Below are 23,366 nucleotides of genomic sequence, written 5' to 3' on the forward strand. Positions count from 1 at the left end.
CAAAATTTCTGTTGCTAAAAATACTACCGAGTCCCTGCCATCGATTTATGCTTCCTCCTTCGATATGCTGGTCCACAACTTCATTATCTCCTGTATTGGGAATTTGCTCCGGGAACAGCAACCTGGTAGAATAGATTATCCAAATTTTCATTCCATTGATTTCAGTGGAACAATATTAGTTTGGTTCTAGTTGTAAAACACCTTTAATGTTGAACATTACTCTGAGAACCAGATTATTTTTATCCAGATGCTTAAATACTTTCAATATAACTATGTCCAGGATACATAAGAGGTTTCCTACACACTGAGAACATTTAGGTTGCTCACTCATTTATTTCCCGAGATGCACTTCCTAACAAACAACAAAGAACAATACAGCACAGGAACAGGCCCTTCGGCCCTCCAAGCCTGCGCCGCTCCCTGGTCCAAACTAGACCATTCTTTTGTATCCCTCCATTCCCACTCCGTTCATATGGCTATCTAGATAAGTCTTAAACGTTCCCAGTGTGTCCGCCTCCACCACCTTGCCTGGCAGCGCATTCCAGGCCCCCACCACCCTCTGTGTAAAATATGTCCTTCTGATATCTGTATTAAACCTCCCCCCCTTCACCTTGAACCTATGACCCCTCGTGAACGTCACCACCGACCTGGGGAAAAGCTTCCCACCGTTCACCCTATCTATGCCTTTCATAACTTTATACACCTCTATTAAGTCTCCCCTCATCCTCCGTCTTTCCAAGGAGAACAACCCCAGTTTACCCAATCTCTCCTCATAACTAAGCCCCTCCATACCAGGCAACATCCTGGTAAACCTCCTCTGTACTCTCTCCAAAGCCTCCACGTCCTTCTGGTAGTGTGGCGACCAGAACTGGACGCAGTATTCCAAATGCGGCCGAACCAACGTTCTATACATCTGCCACATCAGACCCCAACTTTTATACTCTATGCCCCATCCTATAAAGGCAAGCATGCAATATGCCTTCTTCACCACCTTCTCCACCTGTGACGTCACCTTCAAGGATCTGTGGACTTGCACACCCAGGTCCCTCTGCGTATCTACACCCTTTATGGTTCTGCCATTTATCGTATAGCTCCTCCCTACATTATTTCTACCAAAATGCATCACTTCGCATTTATCAGGATTGAACTCCATCTGCCATTTCTTTGCCCAAATTTCCAGCCTATCTATATCCTTCTGTAGCCTCTGACAATGCTCCTCATTATCTGCAAGTCCTGCCAGTTCTGTGTCATCCGCAAACTTACTGATCACCCCAGTTACACCTTCTTCCAGATCGTTTATATAAATCACAAACAGCAGAGGTCCCAATACAGAGCCCTGCAGAACACCACTAGTCACAGGCCTCCAGCCGGAAAAAGACCATTCCACTACCACCCTCTGTCTTCTGTGACCAAGCCAGTTCTCCACTCATCTAGCCACCTCCCCCTTTATCCCATGAGATCCAACCTTTTTTTTTCACCAGCCTACCATGAGGGACTTTGTCAAACGCTTTACTAAAGTCCATATAGACGACATCCACGGCCCTTCCCTCGTCAACCATTCTGGTCACTTCTTCAAAAAACTCCACCAGGTTAGTGAGGCATGACCGCCCACTCACAAAACCATGCTGACTATCATTAATGAGTTTATTCCTTTCTAAATGCGCATACATCCTATCTCTAAGAATCTTCTCCAACAACTTCCCCACCACGGACGTCAAGCTCACCGGCCTATAATTACCCGGGTTATCCTTCTTAAATAACGGGACCACATTAGCTATCCTCCAATCCTCTGGGACCTCACCTGTGTCCAGTGACGAGACAAAGATTTGCGTCAGAGGCCCAGCGATTTCATCTCTCGTCTCCCTGAGCAGCCTTGGATAGATTCCATCAGGCCCTGGGGAATTGTCAGCCTTTATATTCTCTAACAAACCTAACACTTCCTCCCTTGTAATGGAGATTTTCTCCAACGGTTCAACACTCCCCTCCGAGACACTCCCAGTCAACACATCCCTCTCCTTTGTGAATACCGACGCAAAGTATTCATTTAGGATCTCCCCTACTTCTTTGGGCTCCAAGCATAATTCCCCACTTTTGTCCCTGAGAGGTCCGATTTTTTCCCTGACAACCCTTTTGTTCCTAACGTATGAATAAAATGCCTTGGGATTCTCCTTCATCCTGTCTGCCAAGGACATTTCGTGACCCCTTTTTGCCCTTCTAATTCCCCATTTGAGTTCTTTCCTACTTTCTTTGTACTCCTCCAGAGCTCCCTCTGTTTTTAGCTGCCTGGACCTAACATACGCCTCTCTTTTCTTTTTGACCAGTCCCTCAATTTCCCTGGTTATCCACGGTTCTCGAATCCTACCCTTCCTATCCTTCTTTTTTACAGGCACATGCCTGTCCTGTAGCCCTAACAACTGTTCCTTAAAAGACTCCCACATGCCAGATGTGGATTTACCCTCAAACAGCCTCTCCCAATCAAGAGCTGCCAATTTCGGCCTAATCCCACTAAAGTTAGCCTTCCCCCAATCCAACACCTGACCCTTGGGACACCACTCATCCTTTTCCATCACTATCCTAAAGCTAACAGAATTGTGGTCACTATTTGCCACATGTTCCCCTACCGAAACTTTGAAGACCTGACCGGGCTCATTCCCCAGTACTAGGTCCAGTATAGCCCCCTTTCTAGTTGGGCTATCTACATATTGTTCCAAAGAACCCTCCTGTACGCATTTTACAAATTCCTCCCCATTCAGAGTCCCAGCTCTCAGTGATTTCCAGTCTATACCAGGGAAATTGAAGTCTCCCACTACAACAACCCTATTTTTCCTGCACCTATCCAGTATCTCCTGACATATCTGTTCTTCCACTTCCCTTGGGCTGTTGGGGGGCCTGTTGTATACCCCCAACATACTGACTGCGCCCTTCCTTCTGCAACAGATTGCAGAATTACTCCTAAACTCATTTGGTACAAAATAGGTGCCCATTCCTATTTGTCAGTCTATTTTCAGCCAAATTGTGAAACAGGTTTTACTTTCTCTAAGATCTCCCAACTTTCTGTTAAAAGAATACATTGTTATCAAAATAAGTGATTGTACAAACCTCCAAAAATTAGTACTCAGGTTGCTGCAAACATACCAAATCCAATCCATTCCTATTATTGATTGTAGAGTTACCTTCACAGAAATAAACTGAAACAGTTTGTACTTCTCAAACCTTGCAGTTTGAGTGAATAACTTGTTGCAATTTGTACCAACATGCTTTAACTTCAGCTTTTAGCACATTTGAAGATCACAAAAAATGTTTTAAGGTGGATAAAACTGCAACTGTTTGTTTTAAAATCTAGGTTGTCATTAAGAATCTGTTCTCTTATGTCCCCTATCCTTTAGGATTGGCATTTGCCATCTACATCATCTACAGGTTCAGCATATCACATGGTATGTGTGAAATTTGCAAAAGGCTCACTTTGAACTATTAGCCCCTTTTATTTCTCCTGTAGAAGTTCCATTCTGCTGTTTAAAACAATTATCATGCCTATTTTTCTTACTTTGCAGCAAATCTTTATAAAGGCAACACAAAAGTCAAGTGTACCATTATAGATTAAAAAACAGTCTATTTTCTCTCTCACTCAATATTAATTTTCTCACTGTTTCCAGTTTCGAGATCTGATGCACAGGAATCACAGGGATGACCCAGGCATGATGCAAATAAGATGGTAGTTGTTATAATATTGTGTGCATGCCATTATAATGTGCTTAGCAGTCCATGATATGATAGAGTCATAGAGGTTTACAGCATGGAAACAGGCCCTTCAGCCCTTGTCCATGTCGCCCCTTTTTTTTAACCCCTAAGCTAGTCCCAATTGCCTGCATTTGGCCCATCTCCCTCTATACCCATCTTACCCATGTAACTGTCTAAATGCTTTTTAAAAGAGAAAATTGTACCCGCCTCTACTACTACCTCTGGCAGCTTGTTCCAGACACCACTCTCTGTGTGAAAAAATTGCCCCTCTGGATCCTTTTGTATCTCTCCCCTCTCACCTTAAACCTATGCCCTCTAGTTTTAGACTCCCCTATTTTTGGGAAAAGATATTGACTATCTAGCTGATCAATGCCCCTCATTATTTTATAGACCTCTATAAGATCAACACTAAGCCCCCTACGCTCCAGAGAAAAAAGTCCCAGTCTATCCAGCCTCTCCTTATAACTCAAGCCATCAAGTCCTTTCTACAATAGGGTGACCAGAACTGTACATAGTATTCCAAGTGTGGCCTTACCAATGTCTTGTACAACTTCAACAAGACGTCCCAACTCCTGTATTCAATGCTCTAACCGATGAAACCAAGCATGCCAAATGCCTTCTTCACCACTCTGTCCATCTGTGACTCCACTTTCAAGGATCTATGAACCTATACCCCTAGATCTCTTTGTTCTATAACTCTCCCCAATGCCCTACCATTAACCGAGTAAGCCCTGCCCTGGTTCAATCGACCAAAATGCATCACCTCGTATTTATCTAAATTAAACTCCATTTGCCATTCGTCAGCCCACTGGCCCAATTGATCAAGATTCCGTTGCAATTCGAGGTAACCTTCTTCACTGTTCACTGTGCCACCAATCTTAGTGCCATCTGCACACTTACTAACCATGCCTCCTAAATTCTCATCCAAATCATTGATATAAATGACAAATAACAGTGGATCTAGCGCTGATCCCTGAGGCACACCACTGGTCACAGGCCTCCAGTTTGAAAAACAACCCTCTTCAATCACCCTCTCTCTGGCTTCTGTCATCAAGCCAATTTTGTATTCATTTGGTTACCTCACCCTAGATCCCGTGAGATTTAACCTTATGCAACAACCTACCATGTGGTACCTGGTCAAAGGCCTTGCTAAAGTCCATGTAGACAACATCAACTGCACTGCCGTCATCTACCTTCTTGGTTACCCCTTCAAAAAATTCAATCAAATTTGTGAGACATGATTTTCCACTCACAAAGCCATGTTGACAGTCCCTAATCAGTACTTGCATCTCTAAATGCCTGTAGATCCTGTCCCAAAATACCTTCTAACAACTTACCCACTACAGATGTGAGGCTCACCGGCCTGACGTTCCCAGGCTTTTCCCTGCAGCCCTTCTTAAACAAAGGCACAACATTTGCCACCCTCCAATCTTCAGGCATTTCATCTGTGACTATTGATGATTCAAATATCTCTGTTAGGGGACCCGCAATTTTCTCCCTAGTCTCCCACAGTGTCCTGGGATACACTTCATCGGGTCCCGGGGATTTATCTACCTTGATGTGCTTTAAGACTTCCAGCATTTCCTTCTTTGTTATATGTACACCCCTCAAGACATCACTATTTATTTCCCCAAGTTCCCTAACATCCATGCTTTTCTCAATAGTAAATACTGATGAGAAATATTTATTTAGGATCTCACCCATCTCCTGTGGATCCACACATAAATGACCTTGTTGATCCTTAAGAAGCCCTACTCTCTCCCTAGTTACTCTTTTGCCCTTTATGTACTTGTAGAAGCTCTTTGGATTCTCCTTTGCCTTATCTGCCAAAACAATCTCATGTCCCCTTTTTGCCCTCCTGATTTCTCTCTTAACTCTACTCCTACACCCTCTATACTCTTCAAGGGATCCACTTGAACCCAGCTGCCTATACAAGTCATGTGCCTCCTTCTTCTTCTTGACCAGGGCCTCAATATCCCGAGTCATCCAGGGTTCCCTACTTCTACTTATGTGATGTATAGAGTCACATGGCAAAAGACTAGGAGAGAACACTCTTGAAGCCTATCTGCCTGCTGCATGCACAACAATACCTGGGATCTGTAAATAGTTAAAGAATAACATATACTCCAAGGTGGCAGAGCTGAATTAAAAAAAGATAATTGCTACTGCTCTAGAGATTGAATAAAAAACCTTACAGCAAAAACAGCAAATGGAAAGCAGTGTTCTACCTTTAAGTTAAAAAAAGGATAATCCTTAAATGCTGAGAAGTCTTCCAGAGTGAGGACATTCAGCAAAAAGGAGAAAAGTTCCGACAAAGTAAAAGGAAAAAAAATGCCTACAAAACAAATGGTTGTACCTTGAAAGCTTAAAAGCAAAGAACCCCACATTAGCTAGCATCCTCTCCAGCTCAGAAAATCACAGGAAAATTACCAGGAGAAAACTGGAAGGCTGCAGATGCCCCCGAAAAAGGACCTGTCCTGCAACGTAAAGTGAGACAGAATCAGCCAGAAAATAAAGGCTGCAGTATTTTCTTTAAAATAGATGTTTAATAAAATGAGAAGGTCACGATTTCTGGGAGCCTGCCAAGATGGTGAAAGCATGAGAAACTCACAACAACGAAAACTGACAGCTGGAGGCCATGGACAAAAAGCTAGAAAAACCAGAAACATTTTGGATAAGATAATGGCTAAATCAGACCCAGAGTGGTCTAACAGATCCTGAATAAAGCGTCAAAGGTAACTAAAGATCTTAGAGAGAAGGCAACAAGAAACCCCAAAGAGAGAGGGCAACTCCCAATAGAGCACAAGACAAGAGATCCCAATATGAGAAAGACAGAATAGACCAGAGTGAGGGAGACAATGGGGGCGATTCTCCCAAAAAAATTCCAAGTGTTGAATTCGCATGAAAACTGGAGTAAATCACTCTGTTTTTCCAGTGGGAGTTCAGAGAAGAATCTCCCACACTTTGTGCACTGCAGAGAGCACAAGTGCAAATCCCATTAAAATACAGTGGGCGGGACCTATTCCCGCTGGAGAGACCGGCAACATAGCGCTGAGCGAGCCACTGCGCATGTGCTGATTAGTTAGTGCAGAGATCGGCACACGCCCAGTGGTCCTATCTGCAGCCTCCCAATTGCTGGCTAGCTCAATCGCTGGACAGCCCCAAAACCCCTTCAACACTGGCCCTCTGAGCCCCCCGAACATCCCAGGCTCAGCCTCAATCCCCCTCCGACCTCTGGAAGCCTTGAACTCCCGTCCCCTCTTTCCCTGATCCTCCTCCCCTCACCGGCAGTCCCAAATGCCCCCCAGCAGTTCCAACACCAACCCCACCACCTGTAGATCTGACCCCCCCCCCCAAGCTGGCTGCCACCCCCACCCAGATGGCCAGCCCCGATCGCTGGCCCCCCTCCCTCTGTCACTCAAAGTGCAGAGTGGCAGCGGGACCTCCCACCCCACCGATTGCGCCCCCCCTAGAGGGCCCACCCCCATCAGGCCCTGCCCCTTTAGGCCCCTGCCCCCTTGGCACAGCCCCATGCCTGATGAACCGTGCCACGATGCCCCCAGGCATTGGCACTTTGCCCCTTCGGCAGTGCCAGTGTGCCCAGGCTGGCATTGCCAAGGTGCCAATGCCCAGGGGGCACCCCATCACCAAACCACTTGGGGGCCTCAATTGCCTCCCCCTCACTCCAGTGGGGTCGGTCTGCAAGTGGGGAGCTATTGTAAACCCCACTGGAGTGAAGTACTGGTGGAGGGGGGAGGAGGTTGGGCCTGCTAATTACATTGAAATTACATTTAAATTACATGTATAATGTAGCTCCACATCTATTTCTGGCACAGAGCTGACGATGCCATAAATCCAGCGCTGGGAGGCACACTCAGGCTTGTGTGCCCAGCGTGGATCGCACTAATTGGGCACCGCTTGAATCTCCTGGCACACTGCACTAAAAAATCAATGCAGCGGGATGGGAGAATCACCCCTGTTGTTCAAGTAAGCCACAAGGTGGTCATCGACCATCTCGTGCAACAAAACATACACGCCATTGAGTTCAATGCAGAAGAAAGAAATGACTGAGATGCAGCCAAACATTCAAAAATGGAGATATTTTTGAAAATGCTGACACAGTACATAAACTGTGACAAGAGGTGGCAGTGCAGAGTACACAGATGGTTGCAAATGAAGGAAAGCCATCTGACATAACTGAGAAAAGGGCAATGTGCAAAAAGTAAATGAAACTATGAAAATGTATCGGAGCAGAACTGGAAGATTTGAAGTGCAAAGTACAAGCTGAGTCAGTGAGATGATGCACTGAAACCCAAGATGAATTGGCAAGAGGACAAAACGAAAATAAACAGTTGAAAGAACAATTGATTGTCCTTCAAGATAAAAGGCAAATGGAATGCATAGCCATTCTGTCTTAAACAGCAGAATGAAAGTACTGCTGAAGTATTTTAAGGAGATTCTGCTGAATTACAGGAAAGCTCAAGATGAAGCAAGTGAGCTTCACAATGAAAAGGAAAATCTCTGGCTGATAAAAGGAGGGAAAATCCTAAGATGTTCTATAAGTATATAAATGGGAAGAGGATAACCAGGTAGGGCCCATTAGGGACCAAGGGGGAAATCTGTGGGTGGAGACAGAGGACATTGGTAGGGTGTTAAATGAATATTTCACATCTGTCTTCACCCATGAGAATGAGGAGGTAGTTATGGAACTCGGGAGGAGAGAGACTGTGAGGCTCTTGAGAAAACTAACGTAGGGAGTGACAAGGTATTGGAAGCACTGGTGGGCTTAAAAGTGGACTAATCTCCAGGTCCAGATGAATTGTGTCCCAGGCTGTTGTGAGAGGCAAAGGAGGAAATTGCAGGGGGTCTGACCCAAATTTTTAATTCCTCCCTGGCCACTGGGGAGATCACAGTAAGAAGTCTCACAACACCAGGTTAAAGTCCAACAGGTTTATTTGGTAGCAAATACCATAAGCTTTCGGAGCACTGCTCCTTCGTCAGATGGAGTGGAAATGTGCTCTCAAACAGTGCAAACAGACAAAATCAAGTTGCAGAATACTGATTAGAATGCGAATCCTACAACCAACCAGGTCTTAAAGGTGCAGACAATGTGGGTGGAGGGAACATTAAACACAGGTTAAAGAAATGTGTATTGTCTCCAGACAGAACAGTTAGAGCAGCACTGGGGAGATGCCAGAGGACCGGAGAATAGCTAACGTGGTCCCACTATTTAAGAAAGGTTTACTATAGGCCGCCCAATTGCCAGCGGGAGATTGAGGAACAGATATGTAGGCAGATTTTGGCAAGGTGTAAAAGTAACAGGGTTGTTGTGATGGGAGATTTTAATTTCCCCTATATTGACTGGGACTCACTTAGTGCTAGGGGCGTGGATGGGGCAGAGTTTGTAAGGAGCATCCAGGAGGGCTTCCTGAAACAGTATGTAGATAGTCCAACGAGGGAAGGGGCCATACTGGACCTGGTATTGGGAAATGAGCCCGGCCAGGTGGTCAATGTTTCAGTAGGAGAGCAGTTCGGGAACAGTGACCACAATTCAGTAAGCTTTAAGGTACTGATGGATAAAGATAAGTGTAGTCCTCAAGTTAAGGTGCGAAATTGGGGGAAGGCTAATTGCAACAATATTAGGCAGGAACTGAAGAATGTAGATTGAGGGCAGATGTTTAAGGGCAAATCAACATCTGGCATGTGGGAGGCTTTGAAGTGTAAGTTGATAGGGATTCAGGACCGGCACATTCCTGTAAGGATGAAGGATAAGTATGGCAAGTTTTGGGAACCTTGGATAATGAGACATATTGTGAGTCTAGTCAAAGAGAAAAAGGAAGCATTTGTCAAAGCTAGGAGGCTGGGAACACACAAAGCAAGTGTGGAATACAAGGAAAGTAGAAAGAAACTTAAGCAATGAGTAAGAAGGGCTAAAAGGGGTCATGAAAAAGCATTGGCCAGCAGGATTAAGGAAAATCCCAGGTTTTCTATACATATATAAAGAGCAAGAGGGTAGCCAGGGAGAGGGTTGGCCCACTCAAGGACAAGGGAGGGAATCTATGTGTGGAGCCAGAGGAAATGGGCGAAGTATTAAATGAGTACTTTGCATCAGTATTCACCAAAGAGAAGGACTTGGTGGATAATGAGCCTGGGAAACGATGTGTAGATAGTTTGAGTCATGTTGAGATCAAAAAGGAGGAGGTATTGGGGTTCTTGAGAAACATTAAGGTAGACAAGTCTCCAGGGCCTGATGGGATATACCCCAGAATACTGAGAGAGGCAAGGGAGGAAATTGCTGGGGCCTTGAGAGAAATCTTTGTATCCTCACTGGCTACAGGGGAAGTCCCAGAGAATTGGAGAATAGCCAGTGTTGTTCCTTTGTTTAAGAAGGGTAGCAAGAATAATCCAGGTAATTACAGGCCGGTGAGCCTTACATCAGTGGTAGGGAAATTATTGGAGAGGATTCTTCGAGACAGGATTTATTCCCACTTGGAAATAAGTGGACGTATGAGTGAGAGGCAACATGGTTTTGTGAAAGGGAGGTCGTGTCTCATGAACTTGATCGAGTTTTTCGAGGAAGTGACGAAGATGATTGATGACGGTAGGGCAGTGGATGTTGTCTACATGGACTTCAGTCAGGCCTTTGACAAGGTCCCTCATGGCAGACTGGTGCAGAAGGTGAAGTCGCATGGGATCAGAGGTGAGCTAGCAAGGTGGATACAAACCTGGCTCGGTCAAAGAAGACAGAGGGTAGCAGTGGAAGGGTGCGTTTCTGAATGGAGGGCTGTGACAAGTGGTGTTCCTCAGGGATCAGTGCTGGGACCTTTGCTGTTTGTAATATATATAAATGATTTGGAGGAAAATGTAACTGGATTGATTCGTAAGTTTGCAGACGACACAAAGATTGGCTGGGTGGTTAACTGTGAGGTTGAGTGTCTTGGGTTACAGGAAGATATAGACGAGATGCTCAAATGGGCGGATAAGTGGCAGATGGAATTTAACCCTGAAAGGTGTGAGGTGATGCACTTTGGAAGGAGTAATTTGACAAGGAACTATACTATGAAAGGTCTGACACTAGGAAGTTCCGAAGAACAAAGGGACCTTGGCGTGTTTGTCCATCGATCTCTGAAGGTGGAAAGGCAGGTTAATAGGGTGGTGAAAAAGGCATGTGATACACTCGCCTTTATCAATCGGGGTATAGGTTACAAAAGCAGAGAGGTCATGAGAGAGTTGTATAGAACTTTCGTGAGGCCACAGCTGGAGTACTGCGTGCAGTTCTGGTCACCACATTATAGAAAGGACGTGAATACACCGGAGCAGTGCAGAGGAGATTTACCAGAATGCTGCCTAGCATGGAACATTCAAGTTATGAGGAGAGGTTGGATAGGCTTGGGTTGTTTTCATTAGAGCAGAAAAGACTGAGGAGGGACCTGATTGAGGTGTTCAAGATTATGAAGGGCATGGACAGGGTGGATAGGGAGCAGCTGTTCCCCTTAGTTGAAGGATCAGTTATGAGGGTACACAAGTTAAAAGTGAGGGGTGGGAGGTTTAGGGGAGATTTGAGGAAAAGATTTTTATTCAGAGGGCGGTGACGGTCTGGAATGCGCTGCCTGGGAGGGTGGTGGAGGCGGGATGCTTCACATCCTTTAAAAAGTAGCTGGATGAGTACTTGGCACGCCATGACATTCAAGGCTATGGGCCAAGTGCTGGCAAGTGGGATTAGGTGGGCAGGTCAGGGCATTTCATGCGTCAGTGCAGATTCGATGGGCCGAAGAGCCTCTTCTGCACTGTAGTATTCTGTGATTCTGTTAAAAGACCTTCACATGCTACAAGAATCCCTCAGGACAAAATTTGTTCCAGTGCAGAATTACGAGGAGAAGCAGAATATATTTAACATCACTCTGTACAAACTGCAGAACCGGTTGGCAGAGAAGACTCAGCAATGTTCGATATTCCAAGAGAAAGCCAAGAGCTACCAGAAACAGACTGAAGAATCAACTGAATAAAAATAAAGGCAAGGTTTTGCTGCAGACAGAGAAACAAAAGACAGAAATAAGACCGAAAAATGTGAATCTGACACAAATCGCAAGGAATTAGAAGCAAAAGCACTGGGTGCCTCAGACAGGTTGAAAACCATTGACCTGAATGACAAGGTTCATAAGGTTGCAAAATGATTTGAAAATAAAACAGCAAATAAATGGCTGAAATTGTGAAACAAGTGGAAATAAAAGTTTCATTCGTGAATTGCATGTGTCCAGTAGAACATGGCAGACACTACAGATGAAGAAAATTTGAGTCCATTCTCGGAATGAACACAATGCACATTCCCACAGGCTGGAATTATCTGATTTTTTAATTAAATCTCAATTCTGGTGGGTAAAGAGGGGTATAGCCCGCTGGCTGCACTGCCAGCTTCTTGGCTATATTTTTTTTTACACTTAGTCAAAGAAATCTAAGGGGCAGGTCCCACAATGCCAACGTAGGCTACTGAAAGATCAGGGCTCAGAAAACGAATACACCTACAGACCCAAAACTTCACAGTCCTTGTGGAGATGAAGTCTCATCTTCACGTTGAGTACACCCTCCATTGTGTTGTGTGGCACTAACATCATGTCAAGTGGGATAGGGGGCAGCATGGTGGCACAGTGGTTAGCACTGTTGCCTCGCAGCACCAGGGACCCGGGTTCGATTCCCGGCTTGGGTCACTGCCTGTGTGGAGTTTGCACGCTCTCCGCATGGGTTTCCTTTGGGTGCTCTGGTTTCCTCCCACAGTCTGAATGCCATGCTGGTTAGCTGCATTGCCCGAACAGGGCGCCGGAGTGTGGCGACTGGGGGAATTTCACAGTAATTTCATTGCAGTGTTAATGTAAGCCTTACTTGTGATTAATAAATAAAGAACAGATCTAGCAACTCAAGACGGGACAACCATAAGGTCCTATTGGTCATCAGCATCAGGAAACCAGTACAATCTGTAACCACATGGCCCAGCATATTCTCCACTCAACCATTACCATCAAGCCCTGGTTCAATGGAGAGTGCAAGAGGGCATGCCAGGAGCAGCACCAGGCATACCTAAAAATGAAGGGTCAATCTGGTAAAGTTACAACACAGGACTATTTGCATGCCAAACAACATAAACAGAAAGCAATAGACAGAGCTAAGCAATTCTACAACCAATGAATTAGATCTAAGGTCTTCAGTCCTGACACATCCAGGACAATTAAACAACTCACTGGAAGAGGGGGCTCCACAAATGTCCTCATCTTCAATCCAGTGCATAGATGCCAGTCTTCAGCTAATTTGATTCACTCCAAATAATATCAAGAAATGGCTGAAGGCATTGGACACTGCAAAGGCTATGGGCCCTGATAACATTCTGGCAATAGTCCTGAAGACTTGTGCTCCAGTACTTGCCATGGCCCTAGCCAAGCTGTCCCAGTACAGCTACAACACTGGCATCTACCTACCAATGTGGAAAATTGCCCAGGTATGTCTTGTGTGGCTTTTGCTACCAAATAAACCTGTTGGACTTTAACCTGGTGTTGTTAAACTTCTTATTGTGTACAAGGAACAGGACAAATCCAACCTGGCCAATTGCTGCCCCATCAATATACTCTTGATCATCAAAGTGATGGAAAGAATAATCAGTGCTATCAAGCGGCACTTACTCTTCAATAACCTGCTTACTGACACTACTGACACACCGTTTGGGTTTCACTGGGGTCACTCAGCTCATGAGCTTGTAGCAGCTTTGGTTCAAACATGGACATAAGAGCTGATGTCTGGGGTGAGGTGAGAGTGGCTGCCCTTGACATCAAGGCAGCATTTGACCGAATATGACATCAAGTACCTCAGCAAAATTGGAGTCAATGGAAAACAGGGGGAAAACTCTATAGTGGTTGGAGTCATACCTGACACAAAGGAAGATGATTGTGGTGGTGTGAAGTCAGTCATCTCAGTTCCAGGGCATCACTGCAGGAGTTCCTCAGGGGAGTGTCCTAGGTCTAACTATTTTCAGCTGCTTCATCAATGACTTTCCTTACATCAGAAGGTCAGAAGTGGAGATGTTCATTGATGATTGCCAAATATTTATCGCCATTTGTGACCTCTCAATCTGTGGGGCAGTCCATACCTAAATGCAAGTAAGACCTGAATAATATCCAGGCTTGGACTGAAAAGTTTCATTCACACCACACAAGTACCAGGTAATGACCATCTCCAACAAGAGAGAACCTAACCATTGCTCCTTGACATTCAATGGCATTACATGTGCTGAATTCCTTGCTATCAACATCCTTGGGCTGCCATTGACCAGAAACTGACCTGGACTAGCCATATAGTACTGTGACTGTAAGAGCATGTCAGAGCCTAGGAATCCTGTAGGAAAAACTCACCTCCAGACTCACCAAAGCATGTCCACCATTGACAATGCACAAGTCAGGTGTATGATGGATTATTCTCCACTTGCCTGGATGAGTGCAACTCCAACAACATTCAAGAAGCTTGACACCATCTGGACAAAGCAGCTTGCTTGATAGCCTTCCCTTCCACCAACATTCACTTCCTCCACCTCCGATGCATAGTGGCAGCCATGCACACCATCTACAAGATGCACTGCAGAAATTCACCAATGTTCCTCAGACAGCATCTTCCAAGCCCACGACCAAGGCCAACAGACATATGGCAACATCATCACCTGGAAGTTCCCCTCCATGTCACCATCCTGACTAGGAAATATATCGCCGTTCTTTCACTGTCGCTGGGTCAAAATCCTAGAATGCCCTCCCTAACAGATGGATCTACACCACATGGACTGTCGTAGTTCAAGAAAGCAACTCACCACCACCCTCTGAAGGGCAATAAATGCTGACTTAGCCAGTGACGTCCACATCCCATGAATTAATTCTTTAAAAGGCAAATCAGGTAATCTACCCACATTCTGGCATGTCTTCCAGCATGAAGGGTTCCTAGACCCCCATCTTGCCTCTGAAAGCGGGAGTTTGCAAAATTTTGACTTTTTAAAAATATTCTCTTACAGGATTTAGACATTGCTTCTTGAATCACTGCAATCCATGAAGTGTCAGTACACTCACAGTCTTAAAGATGAATACGTACTGTAGAGGGACTTTTGAGAACATGAAACAGCGTCTAAATATCTGATGCTGACATTGAGTACCCAAAATGCAAACTTTTCCATTCCTCACCTTGACCAATAGGAAAAAAAATCATTCCTTTTTATTACATACGGAATAATTTAATTTGTAGTATGTTATAATTTAAATTTGGCCTAAAAATGATGTACAAGGTCAATTAATTTCCTAAAATGTTGTTACTATACCCTGCAGGGCACTGAACTCTTTATACTCACATATGGAACTCTAGTAGCACAGCTTTGTGAAGACTGCAAAAAGGATGAGGATATCAATAAAGTGCTGGATAAAATGTGAGTAATATTGTGCTGGTATCCATTAACAGAGGAAGAAGGGTGAGAAATCCATTGATATTAGGCTGACATAATGCCCAGGTAAATAAAACATTTCCTACAAATAGTCCCCTATACATTAAACATTGGAGGAGTATGTATTTTAAATGATACTATAACCATGTCCCAATATTCTTCATCCTGCAATATCCTAATTTTCAAATTTACATACAATTACCTTTTGAGAAGATTTTATCTTCCTGCAGGTTGAAGGTTTTACTCAGATATTTTGAAATATCAACAAAGAACAAAGAACAAAGAACAATACAGCACAGGAACAGGCCCTTCGGCCCTCCAAGCCCGCGCCGCTCCCCGGTCCAGGATTGAATCCTGAATCCAGGATCCCCGCCCAATTTTCCAGCCTATCTACATACCAATATCCTATCCACCGAGCTGTCCCTCACAGCTATCATGGAATGTCTTTTATAAAAATCACTTTCCTAGTGTAGAATGTTTCCCACTTTGTTGCCCACCCATGTGCAACGTTCCATGCTGAGAGAATCAGTCTGCCTTTTCATGGTACTAATTAACCCTGGTGTGCTGGTCAGTATTTATCTCTCAACACCTGGGAGTTAATTTAGCCAATAGATGAAAACAACCATTAAATGGGTGCAGTGCTAATAAGACACGCCTGTTTGAAAGCCTGGATCTCGCACTCAGTTTTGGTTTTAATTGCTGATTGTCATCATGTGGATTTGCCTGGCAGTGTTAAATAGATAACTCCAGGTTTAGTACGCAAGTGATGTTTTTGTTGAACAGTGTGGGCCAGATCCTACCAATATAAAAATAATAATCAGGAGGCTTTTAACTTGCTCACTAACACAGCACACTCACCAATTTAATTTTACAGCAGGCAGCCTATTAGCAGGTTCACTGTTCCCTGGCAGGGAATACAGGTTCTGCTGGTGCTATCTCCTTCAATGACAATGTCACATATGATTTCTGCAGCAGAGGACTCAGATGAGGACTTTGGTTGGGCAGCTTACAGAAAATGGCTTATAAGCATGAACAGTCAAATGCTTGGTGCATTGGTAGGTCTGCCAGAAGGGCTATGGTCACTTTCAAGGAACATCGAGATACTAACTTGATTCAGGGCTTGCAACAGAGCTTGGAGCCATTTTGGGGCAGCATGGTGGCACAGTGGTTAGCACTGCTGTCTCACAGCACCAGGGACCTGGGTTCAATTCCCGGCTTGGGTCACTGTCTGTGTAGAGTTTGCACATTCTCTCCGTGTCTGTGTGGGTTTCCTCCGGGTCTCAGGTTTCCTCCCACAGTCCGAAAGATGTGCTGGTTAGGTGCATTGATCCGAACAGGCACCGGAATGTGGCGACTCGGGGAATTTCACAGTAACTTCATTGCAGTGTTAATGTAAGCCTTACTTGTGACTAATAAATAAATAAACTTTACTTTAGCCCATCATTTCCTGCATGAAAATAATGGTCCAATTAACTCCATGAGAACACTTATAGACTCAGCCATTGTGCAGAATCTGATGGCCAATGTCTCAGCTTCCAATACAGCATAAGCAGCAGCCACCCAAAGCTCGAGTGCAGCAGTGGAAACTAGAGTGAAGTTATGTGATCTCAGCATGTTACCATGAAAGCACAGATTGTTAATACTGCTGGCATCAAGGCAAGTCATGGAGAGGGATTTTCTGGCTGCGCTCGCCCCAAAGCCAGAAAATCCTTACTGAGGTCAGCGGACCTTTGCATAATCCGTCCACCGCCCGCTACAATTCCCGTGGCAGGCGGGACTGGAAAATTTCCCCCCCATAGAGTCAGACTCATATGCAGCACTGACGGAGGCCATTCAACCCATTGAGTCTGTGCCAGCTTTTACAAAGCAATCGAGTAAGTCACACTCCCTCAATCGATCCCCAATAGTCCTGCAAGCTTACTTCCTTCAAGTTCCCATTCAGTTTCCTTTTGAAATCATTGATCTTTTTTCCTGCTTCCACTACCCCTCATGGGCAGCGAATTTCAGATCTGTATCATTGTGTGAAAAAGTTCCTCGTCAAACTCTCCTGTGCATCACTTACAAAATTATGAGGGACTTAGATAGGAAGAAACTTTTCCCCTTAGTAGAGGGGTCAATAACCCGAGGGCATAAGTTTCAGGTAAAGGGCAGGAGTTTAGAGGGGATTTGAGGATAAATCTTTGCACCCAAAGGGGGATGGGAATCTACCTGAAAGGGTGGTAGAGGCAGGAACCCTCACAACATTTAAGAAACGTTTAGATGAGTACTTGAAATGCCATAGCATCCAAGGCCACGAACCAAGTACTGGAAATGGGATTAGAATAGATAGACGTTTGATAGCTGACACAGGCACATTGGATCAAAAGGCTTCTTTCTGTGCTGTAAAACTCTGACTCTCTGACATCCTCCAACCTGAAAAATAGCCATTTACTGCAACTTGCTGTTCTCTGTCTTAAGCCAATTTTTATGTAAGCAGGCCTTTCTATTTCATCAGCTTCAATTTTGTTAAAAAGTATTTCATGCGGCATTTCATCAAATGTATTCTTAAAATTCATACAGAAAACATCCACCACATTCACTGTCTCATCATTGTACTCTGCCTCATCATTGATCTCAAACAATGATGAGATAGAGTACAGGAATGACATAGAGTATCTGGTGAACTGGTGCAGCAACAATAATCTCTCCCTCAATTTCAAAATTAAGTAAATTGTCATCGACTTCAGGAAGCGTAAAGGAGAACATGCCCCTGTCTACATCGTAAGGAGTCTAACAGCACCAGGTTAAAGTCCAACAGGTTTATTTGGTAGCAAACGCCACTAGATTTCGGAGCGCTGCTCCTTCGTCAGGTGAGTGGGAGATCTGCTCATAAACAGCAACCAGGGCATATAAAGACACAAACTCAATTTACAGAATAATGAATAATGATTGGAATGCAAGTCTTTACAGCTAATCAAGTCTTAAAGGTACAGACAGTGTGAGTGGAGAGAGCATTAGCTAATGCTTTCTCCACCGTCTGCTGATATTATTGTTGTTGAATGGAGAATTGAGGTTGTGCTCACTAGTAGTGCACTCAGATTAGTCAATGATGAATAGCCAGGATGGAATGGACCTGTCCAAGTTTCCTTCTCCTTCATTTCCTTTTTCTCCCCTTCCTCTTTCTCCTCCTCTACTGCTCACAGTTTACCTGTTGGAAAGGGTGTGCACTCATCATGACCCATGCTCTGGCAGACTTCCTGACTGCTCCAGGCCTAGTCTACTCAATGACATTTTCCACGTGCGACCCACATATATGTCTGAGCCACATGGTCAGCAGATGTACTGAAGACTTGTGCTCCACAACTTGCCGTGCCACTCGCCAAGCTCTTCCAGTACAGCTACAACACTGACTTCTACCTGGCCATGTGAAAAATTGTCCAGGTATGTCCTGCCCACAAAAAGCAGGAAAATTCCAACTCAGCCAATTACCATAGCATCAGCCTACTCTCAATCATCAGCAGAATGATGATCTGATTTATTATTGTCACATGTATTGTAGTACGTGAGAAGTATTGTTTCTTGCGCACTATACAAACAAAACATACCATTCATAGAGTACATGGGGAGAAGGAAAGGAGAGGATGCAGAGTATAGTGTTGCAGTTACAGATGACTGCTTCCAGGATGTTGGGCATTGACCTACATGACACACTGAGTATGGTCATACACCAGCTGAACATTCAGTGAGTGGAAATCTGTGTGGTTATGATGCATCTCTGTACTTAAATACGCAAAAGCCATTTGCGAGCACTTGATAGCACCTTAGGCAACTGGGAAACCTGCTATCCTGGCAAAAACCATATGAACACTCTGCATGATTCTTTCTGGTCAATATATTCCCCTGGCATATAGAGCATTAGTACCTCCCTCATTTGGCAGTGGAAGGCAGACTGGGAGATAGTCTGAAGGAATCCGACATGAAGAAATTCAGAGCTGCAATCACCTTCACAGCCACTGACCAAACCGTGCTTGCCCTGCCCTGTAGCTGACACATTTCAGTGAGCTCCTCCATCATAAAATGGAGAAAGCACATACACCAGGGGGAAAAAAAAGAGTTTGCCACTCAGACTACATCAATTCTCTTGGAGGGTGGGGTGGGGGGGGGGGGGGGGTCAGTGTCCCAGGCTGAGACTTGTCCAGCTCACGGCATTGGGTCTGGCTGAGATATCGAAGCAAGTTCCGCACTGAGGCTGAGGGAGAAGAATTGCTCTCCAAGGACCCTGGGTGGAGGTGGCATTCTGCTGAGAGCCCTTCTTCCTCTCCTGCTCCTGCCACTAAAGCAACTCCTCCCCCAGAAACAACCTGAAATTATTTGATGACCCCGTTAAATACTGCTGATTGGTTTGGGCGGGGCCCTTCTTGCTGCTTAACTGATTTTCAGCTGTGCCTGTCTAAGGGATGACATTAGCTGGACAGTCGAGGTTGAAACTGGCATCATTACCATAAAACCACGCTGTACCGATGTCACAATTTGTCTACCCTCCGTAATACAGGCACGCATTCCTAACCCCTACTTAAAATGGCATCTCTGGCCGGCCATACAGTAAGTGTGATCATACAGCATAGATTCCATTTTACAACCAAAATAAATTGACAGGATGGAGCTGAGTTTTGTGACCATCATTTGAGTTTTATTTAACCATGTCTTAATTAGAGTGTGGCATAATCATAGAAACCCTACATAGAACATAGAACATAGAACAGTACAGCACAGAACAGGCCCTTCGGCCCACGATGTTGTGCCGAGCTTTATCTGAAACCAAGATCAAGCTATCCCACTCCCTATCATCCTGGTGTGCTCCATGTGCCTATCCAATAACCGCTTCAATGTTCCTAAAGTGTCTGACTCCACTATCACTGCAGGCAGTCCATTCCACACCCCAACCACTCTCTGCGTAAAGAACCTACCTCTGATATCCTTCCTGTATCTCCCACCACGAAGCCTATCGTTATGCCCCCTTGTAATAGCTCCATCCACCCGAGGAAATAGTCTTTGAACGTTCACTCTATCTATCCCCTTCATCATTTTATAAACCTCTATTAAGTCTCCCCTCAGCCTCCTCCGCTCCAGAGAGAACAGCCCTAGCTCCCTCAACCTTTCCTCATAAGACCTACCCTCCAAACCAGGCAGCATCCTGGTAAATCTCCTCTGCACTCTTTCCAGCGCTTCCACATCCTTCTTATAGTGAGGTGACCAGAACTGCACACAATATTCCAAATGTGGTCTCACCAAGGTCCTGTACAGTTGCAGCATAACCCCACGGCTCTTAAACTCCAACCCCCTGTTAATAAAAGCTAACACACTATAGGCCTTCTTCACAGCTCTATCCACTTGAGTGGCAACCTTTAGAGATCTGTGGATATGAACCCCAAGATCTCTCTGTTCCTCCACAGTCTTCAGAACCCTACATTTGACCCTGTAATCCACATTTAAATTAGTCCTACCAAAATGAATCACCTCACATTTATCAGGGTTAAACTCCATTTGCCATTTTTCAGCCCAGCTTTGCATCCTATCTATGTCTCTTTGCAGCCTACAACAGCACTCCACCTCATCCACTACTCCACCAATCTTGGTGTCATCAGCAAATTTACTGATCCACCCTTCAGCCCCCTCCTCTAAGTCATTAATAAAAATCACAAAGAGCAGAGGACCAAGCACTGATCCCTGCGGCACTCCGCTAGCAACCTGCCTCCAATCCGAAAATTTTCCATCCACCACCACCCTCTGTCTTCGATCAGACAGCCAGTTACCTATCCAATCGGCCAACTTTCCCTCTATCCCACACCTCCTCACTTTCACCATAAGCCGACCATGGGGGACCTTATCAAACGTGCTGTCAAACCTACAGCACAGAAAGAGGCCATTCGGCCCATCGAGTCTGCACCGACCACAATCCCACTCATGTCCTACCCCCATATCCCTACATATTTACCCACTAATCCCTCTAACCTATGCATCTCAGGACACTAAGGGCAATTTTAGCATGACCAATCAACCTAACCCGCACATCTTTGGACTGTGGGAGGAAACCAGAGCACCTGGAGGAAACCCACGCAGATACGAGGAGAACATGCAAACTCCACACTGACAGTGACCCAAGCCAGGAATCGAACCCAGGTCCCTGGAGCTGTGAAGCAGCAGTGCTAACCACTGTGCTACAGTGTTGCCTGAATATTTAAATATTCAATGGACTTTTCACGATCGTTAATTGTTCAGTCAGGTTTGGAAGTTTTAAACTTTCCCTTTCATTTATTATTTTGTTTCCAGTAAATCAGTGAAGGGGAAGGCTCGCAAATTGAACTTGTGTTTTTATCACATTTCCAGTAATAAGGAATTTCCTGTAAGTCATTCATAAAACATTTCTCTGATGAAATTGCCAGGAAACATGAAAAGGCTGAATTTCCTCTCATTGGGAGATAACAGCCCAGACTTGAACAGCATTAAACCCACCCACTTACTGCTGAGCTTCTTTTCTGCAGCTGGCAGTAACTAGCGGATTAAAGTATGTGAAGGACTAATTGGCAAAACATAAAACCAAAATCAAGTCAATTGTGAACAAGTGAGAGTGGAAAGTTGGCCGGGCTCCCCGGGAGAGGAATACTGAGGTTCAATCAGGGGAATTTCTTTGGTTGCAGTTGCTGAGTGAATGCAGGATTTTAGATTTTTCTGAGACAGAAAGGTCATTTAAAATAGACATTTGGGTGTGGAGTTCAGGCCACTTAGTTAGCAATTAACTAACATTTGACAAATGAGTCAGTAAATTGGTTAGCAATTTGGCTAGTCCTGTCCTACAATAGTAACTAATTATAAGGCTGGAAATTATATATGGCAGTATTGGTATGGATGTGGCATTCTCATATTCTCCATTTTAATAGCAACATTAACCCATTATTCTAAACTGGTTACCATCTCAGGTTCAATTCTGGCCTTGGGGATTTGTCTGTGTGGAGTTTGGACTTTCTCCCCATGTCTGCATGGGTTTCCTCCCGGTGCTCTGGTTTCCTCCCACAGTCCAAAGATGTGCAGGTTAGGTTGATTGGCCGTGCTAAATTGTCCTCTAGTGTTGGTGGGATTAGCAGAGTAAATACGTGAGGTTACGGATTTGGGGCTTGAGTAGGATTGTTGTTGGTGCAGGCCTAATGGGCCTAAAAGCCTCCTTCTGTATTGTGAGGACTCTAGTCTATCTCCATTAAAATAACAGACAGAGGACCAACTGCCATGATTCCATTTTAAAGGGTCAAGGAGCTTAGAGAAAAAAGTTAGGTGGGGTTTAGGTGGGTTTAGGTGGCTGAAGGCATGGTCACGAATGGTTGGGTGAAGGGAGGGAGGTAGTCAAGAGATCAGAGTCTGAGGCACAGACAGTTCTGTGGTGGGATGCTATTGCAGAACAAGAGGACTTTGTCGATATAGAGAAACTAAAACATGGGTTGATTCAAATACATAGATGAGAATCTTAAATTTGAGGCACTGGACAACTAAGCACCAATTTATGTCCTTAAACACATGGGTGATGGATTCGAAGGAAATGGTCTTCCTAATCCTTAGCTGAAGAATTATCCAAGACTGGATGTTAGAAAGCAGTCTGTCTACATGGAGACAATGGGCAAGTTACGAGATGGGCAAATTTAGCATACATGTGAATGCTGACCGCATGGAGTACTCTAGATATAATGTGGGAGTGGAGACAGAAGCCATTAGTAGAGATATTCTGATTGCATACGATTACATAGATAAGAGTAGTGTGCTCCTATCAAGATATATAACAGAGGAGAGTTGCTGGAGGAAAATCATGAGATTGACCATGGAAAAAAAAAAGGTTGTTCGGAAGTTGTGGAGGAAGAAAAATAATAATGAACCACAATCATAGAGAATGCCGTTTGTGACTTTTGTTCGACCCCCTTTCAGTTCTATGGGAGAGATAGAATTTTTTTAATAGGAGTTGAAACAAATTGAGCTTGAAGGAGACACAGATGGAGGTGGGAAAAGAAAATGCCTCAGAGCTTCAGGATCATAGCCAGTGGTAATGTCGGAAACATTGGAGAAAATGTTAAAGCAGCAGAGACAGCCGAAAAGATCTGTCAGGAATGTCCTGGAGAAATCTGCCCATTGGGGGTTGCTGCAATCTTGG

At 44.6% G+C, this 23,366-nt stretch overlaps 1 protein-coding gene across 4 annotated transcripts in view; it reads left to right on the top strand.

The window, feature by feature from the left end:
* Positions 1-23,366, top strand: part of LOC144493575 (trafficking protein particle complex subunit 3-like) — a 46,239-nt gene that overhangs the window by 12,048 nt on the left and 10,825 nt on the right. For 2 of the 4 annotated variants that reach the window (XM_078212682.1, XM_078212681.1), the window contains exons 3-4: positions 3,387-3,434; positions 15,084-15,181. In XM_078212682.1, coding sequence (XP_078068808.1) covers positions 3,387-3,434; positions 15,084-15,181 — 146 coding nt within the window. The remainder of the gene's footprint in view (positions 1-3,386; positions 3,435-15,083; positions 15,182-23,366) is intronic. The other 2 variants (XM_078212683.1, XM_078212684.1) reach the window with 1 other exon arrangement.

The sequence above is a fragment of the Mustelus asterias genome, chromosome 5 (assembly GCF_964213995.1).
Source record: "Mustelus asterias chromosome 5, sMusAst1.hap1.1, whole genome shotgun sequence".
Lineage (NCBI taxonomy): Eukaryota > Metazoa > Chordata > Chondrichthyes > Carcharhiniformes > Triakidae > Mustelus > Mustelus asterias.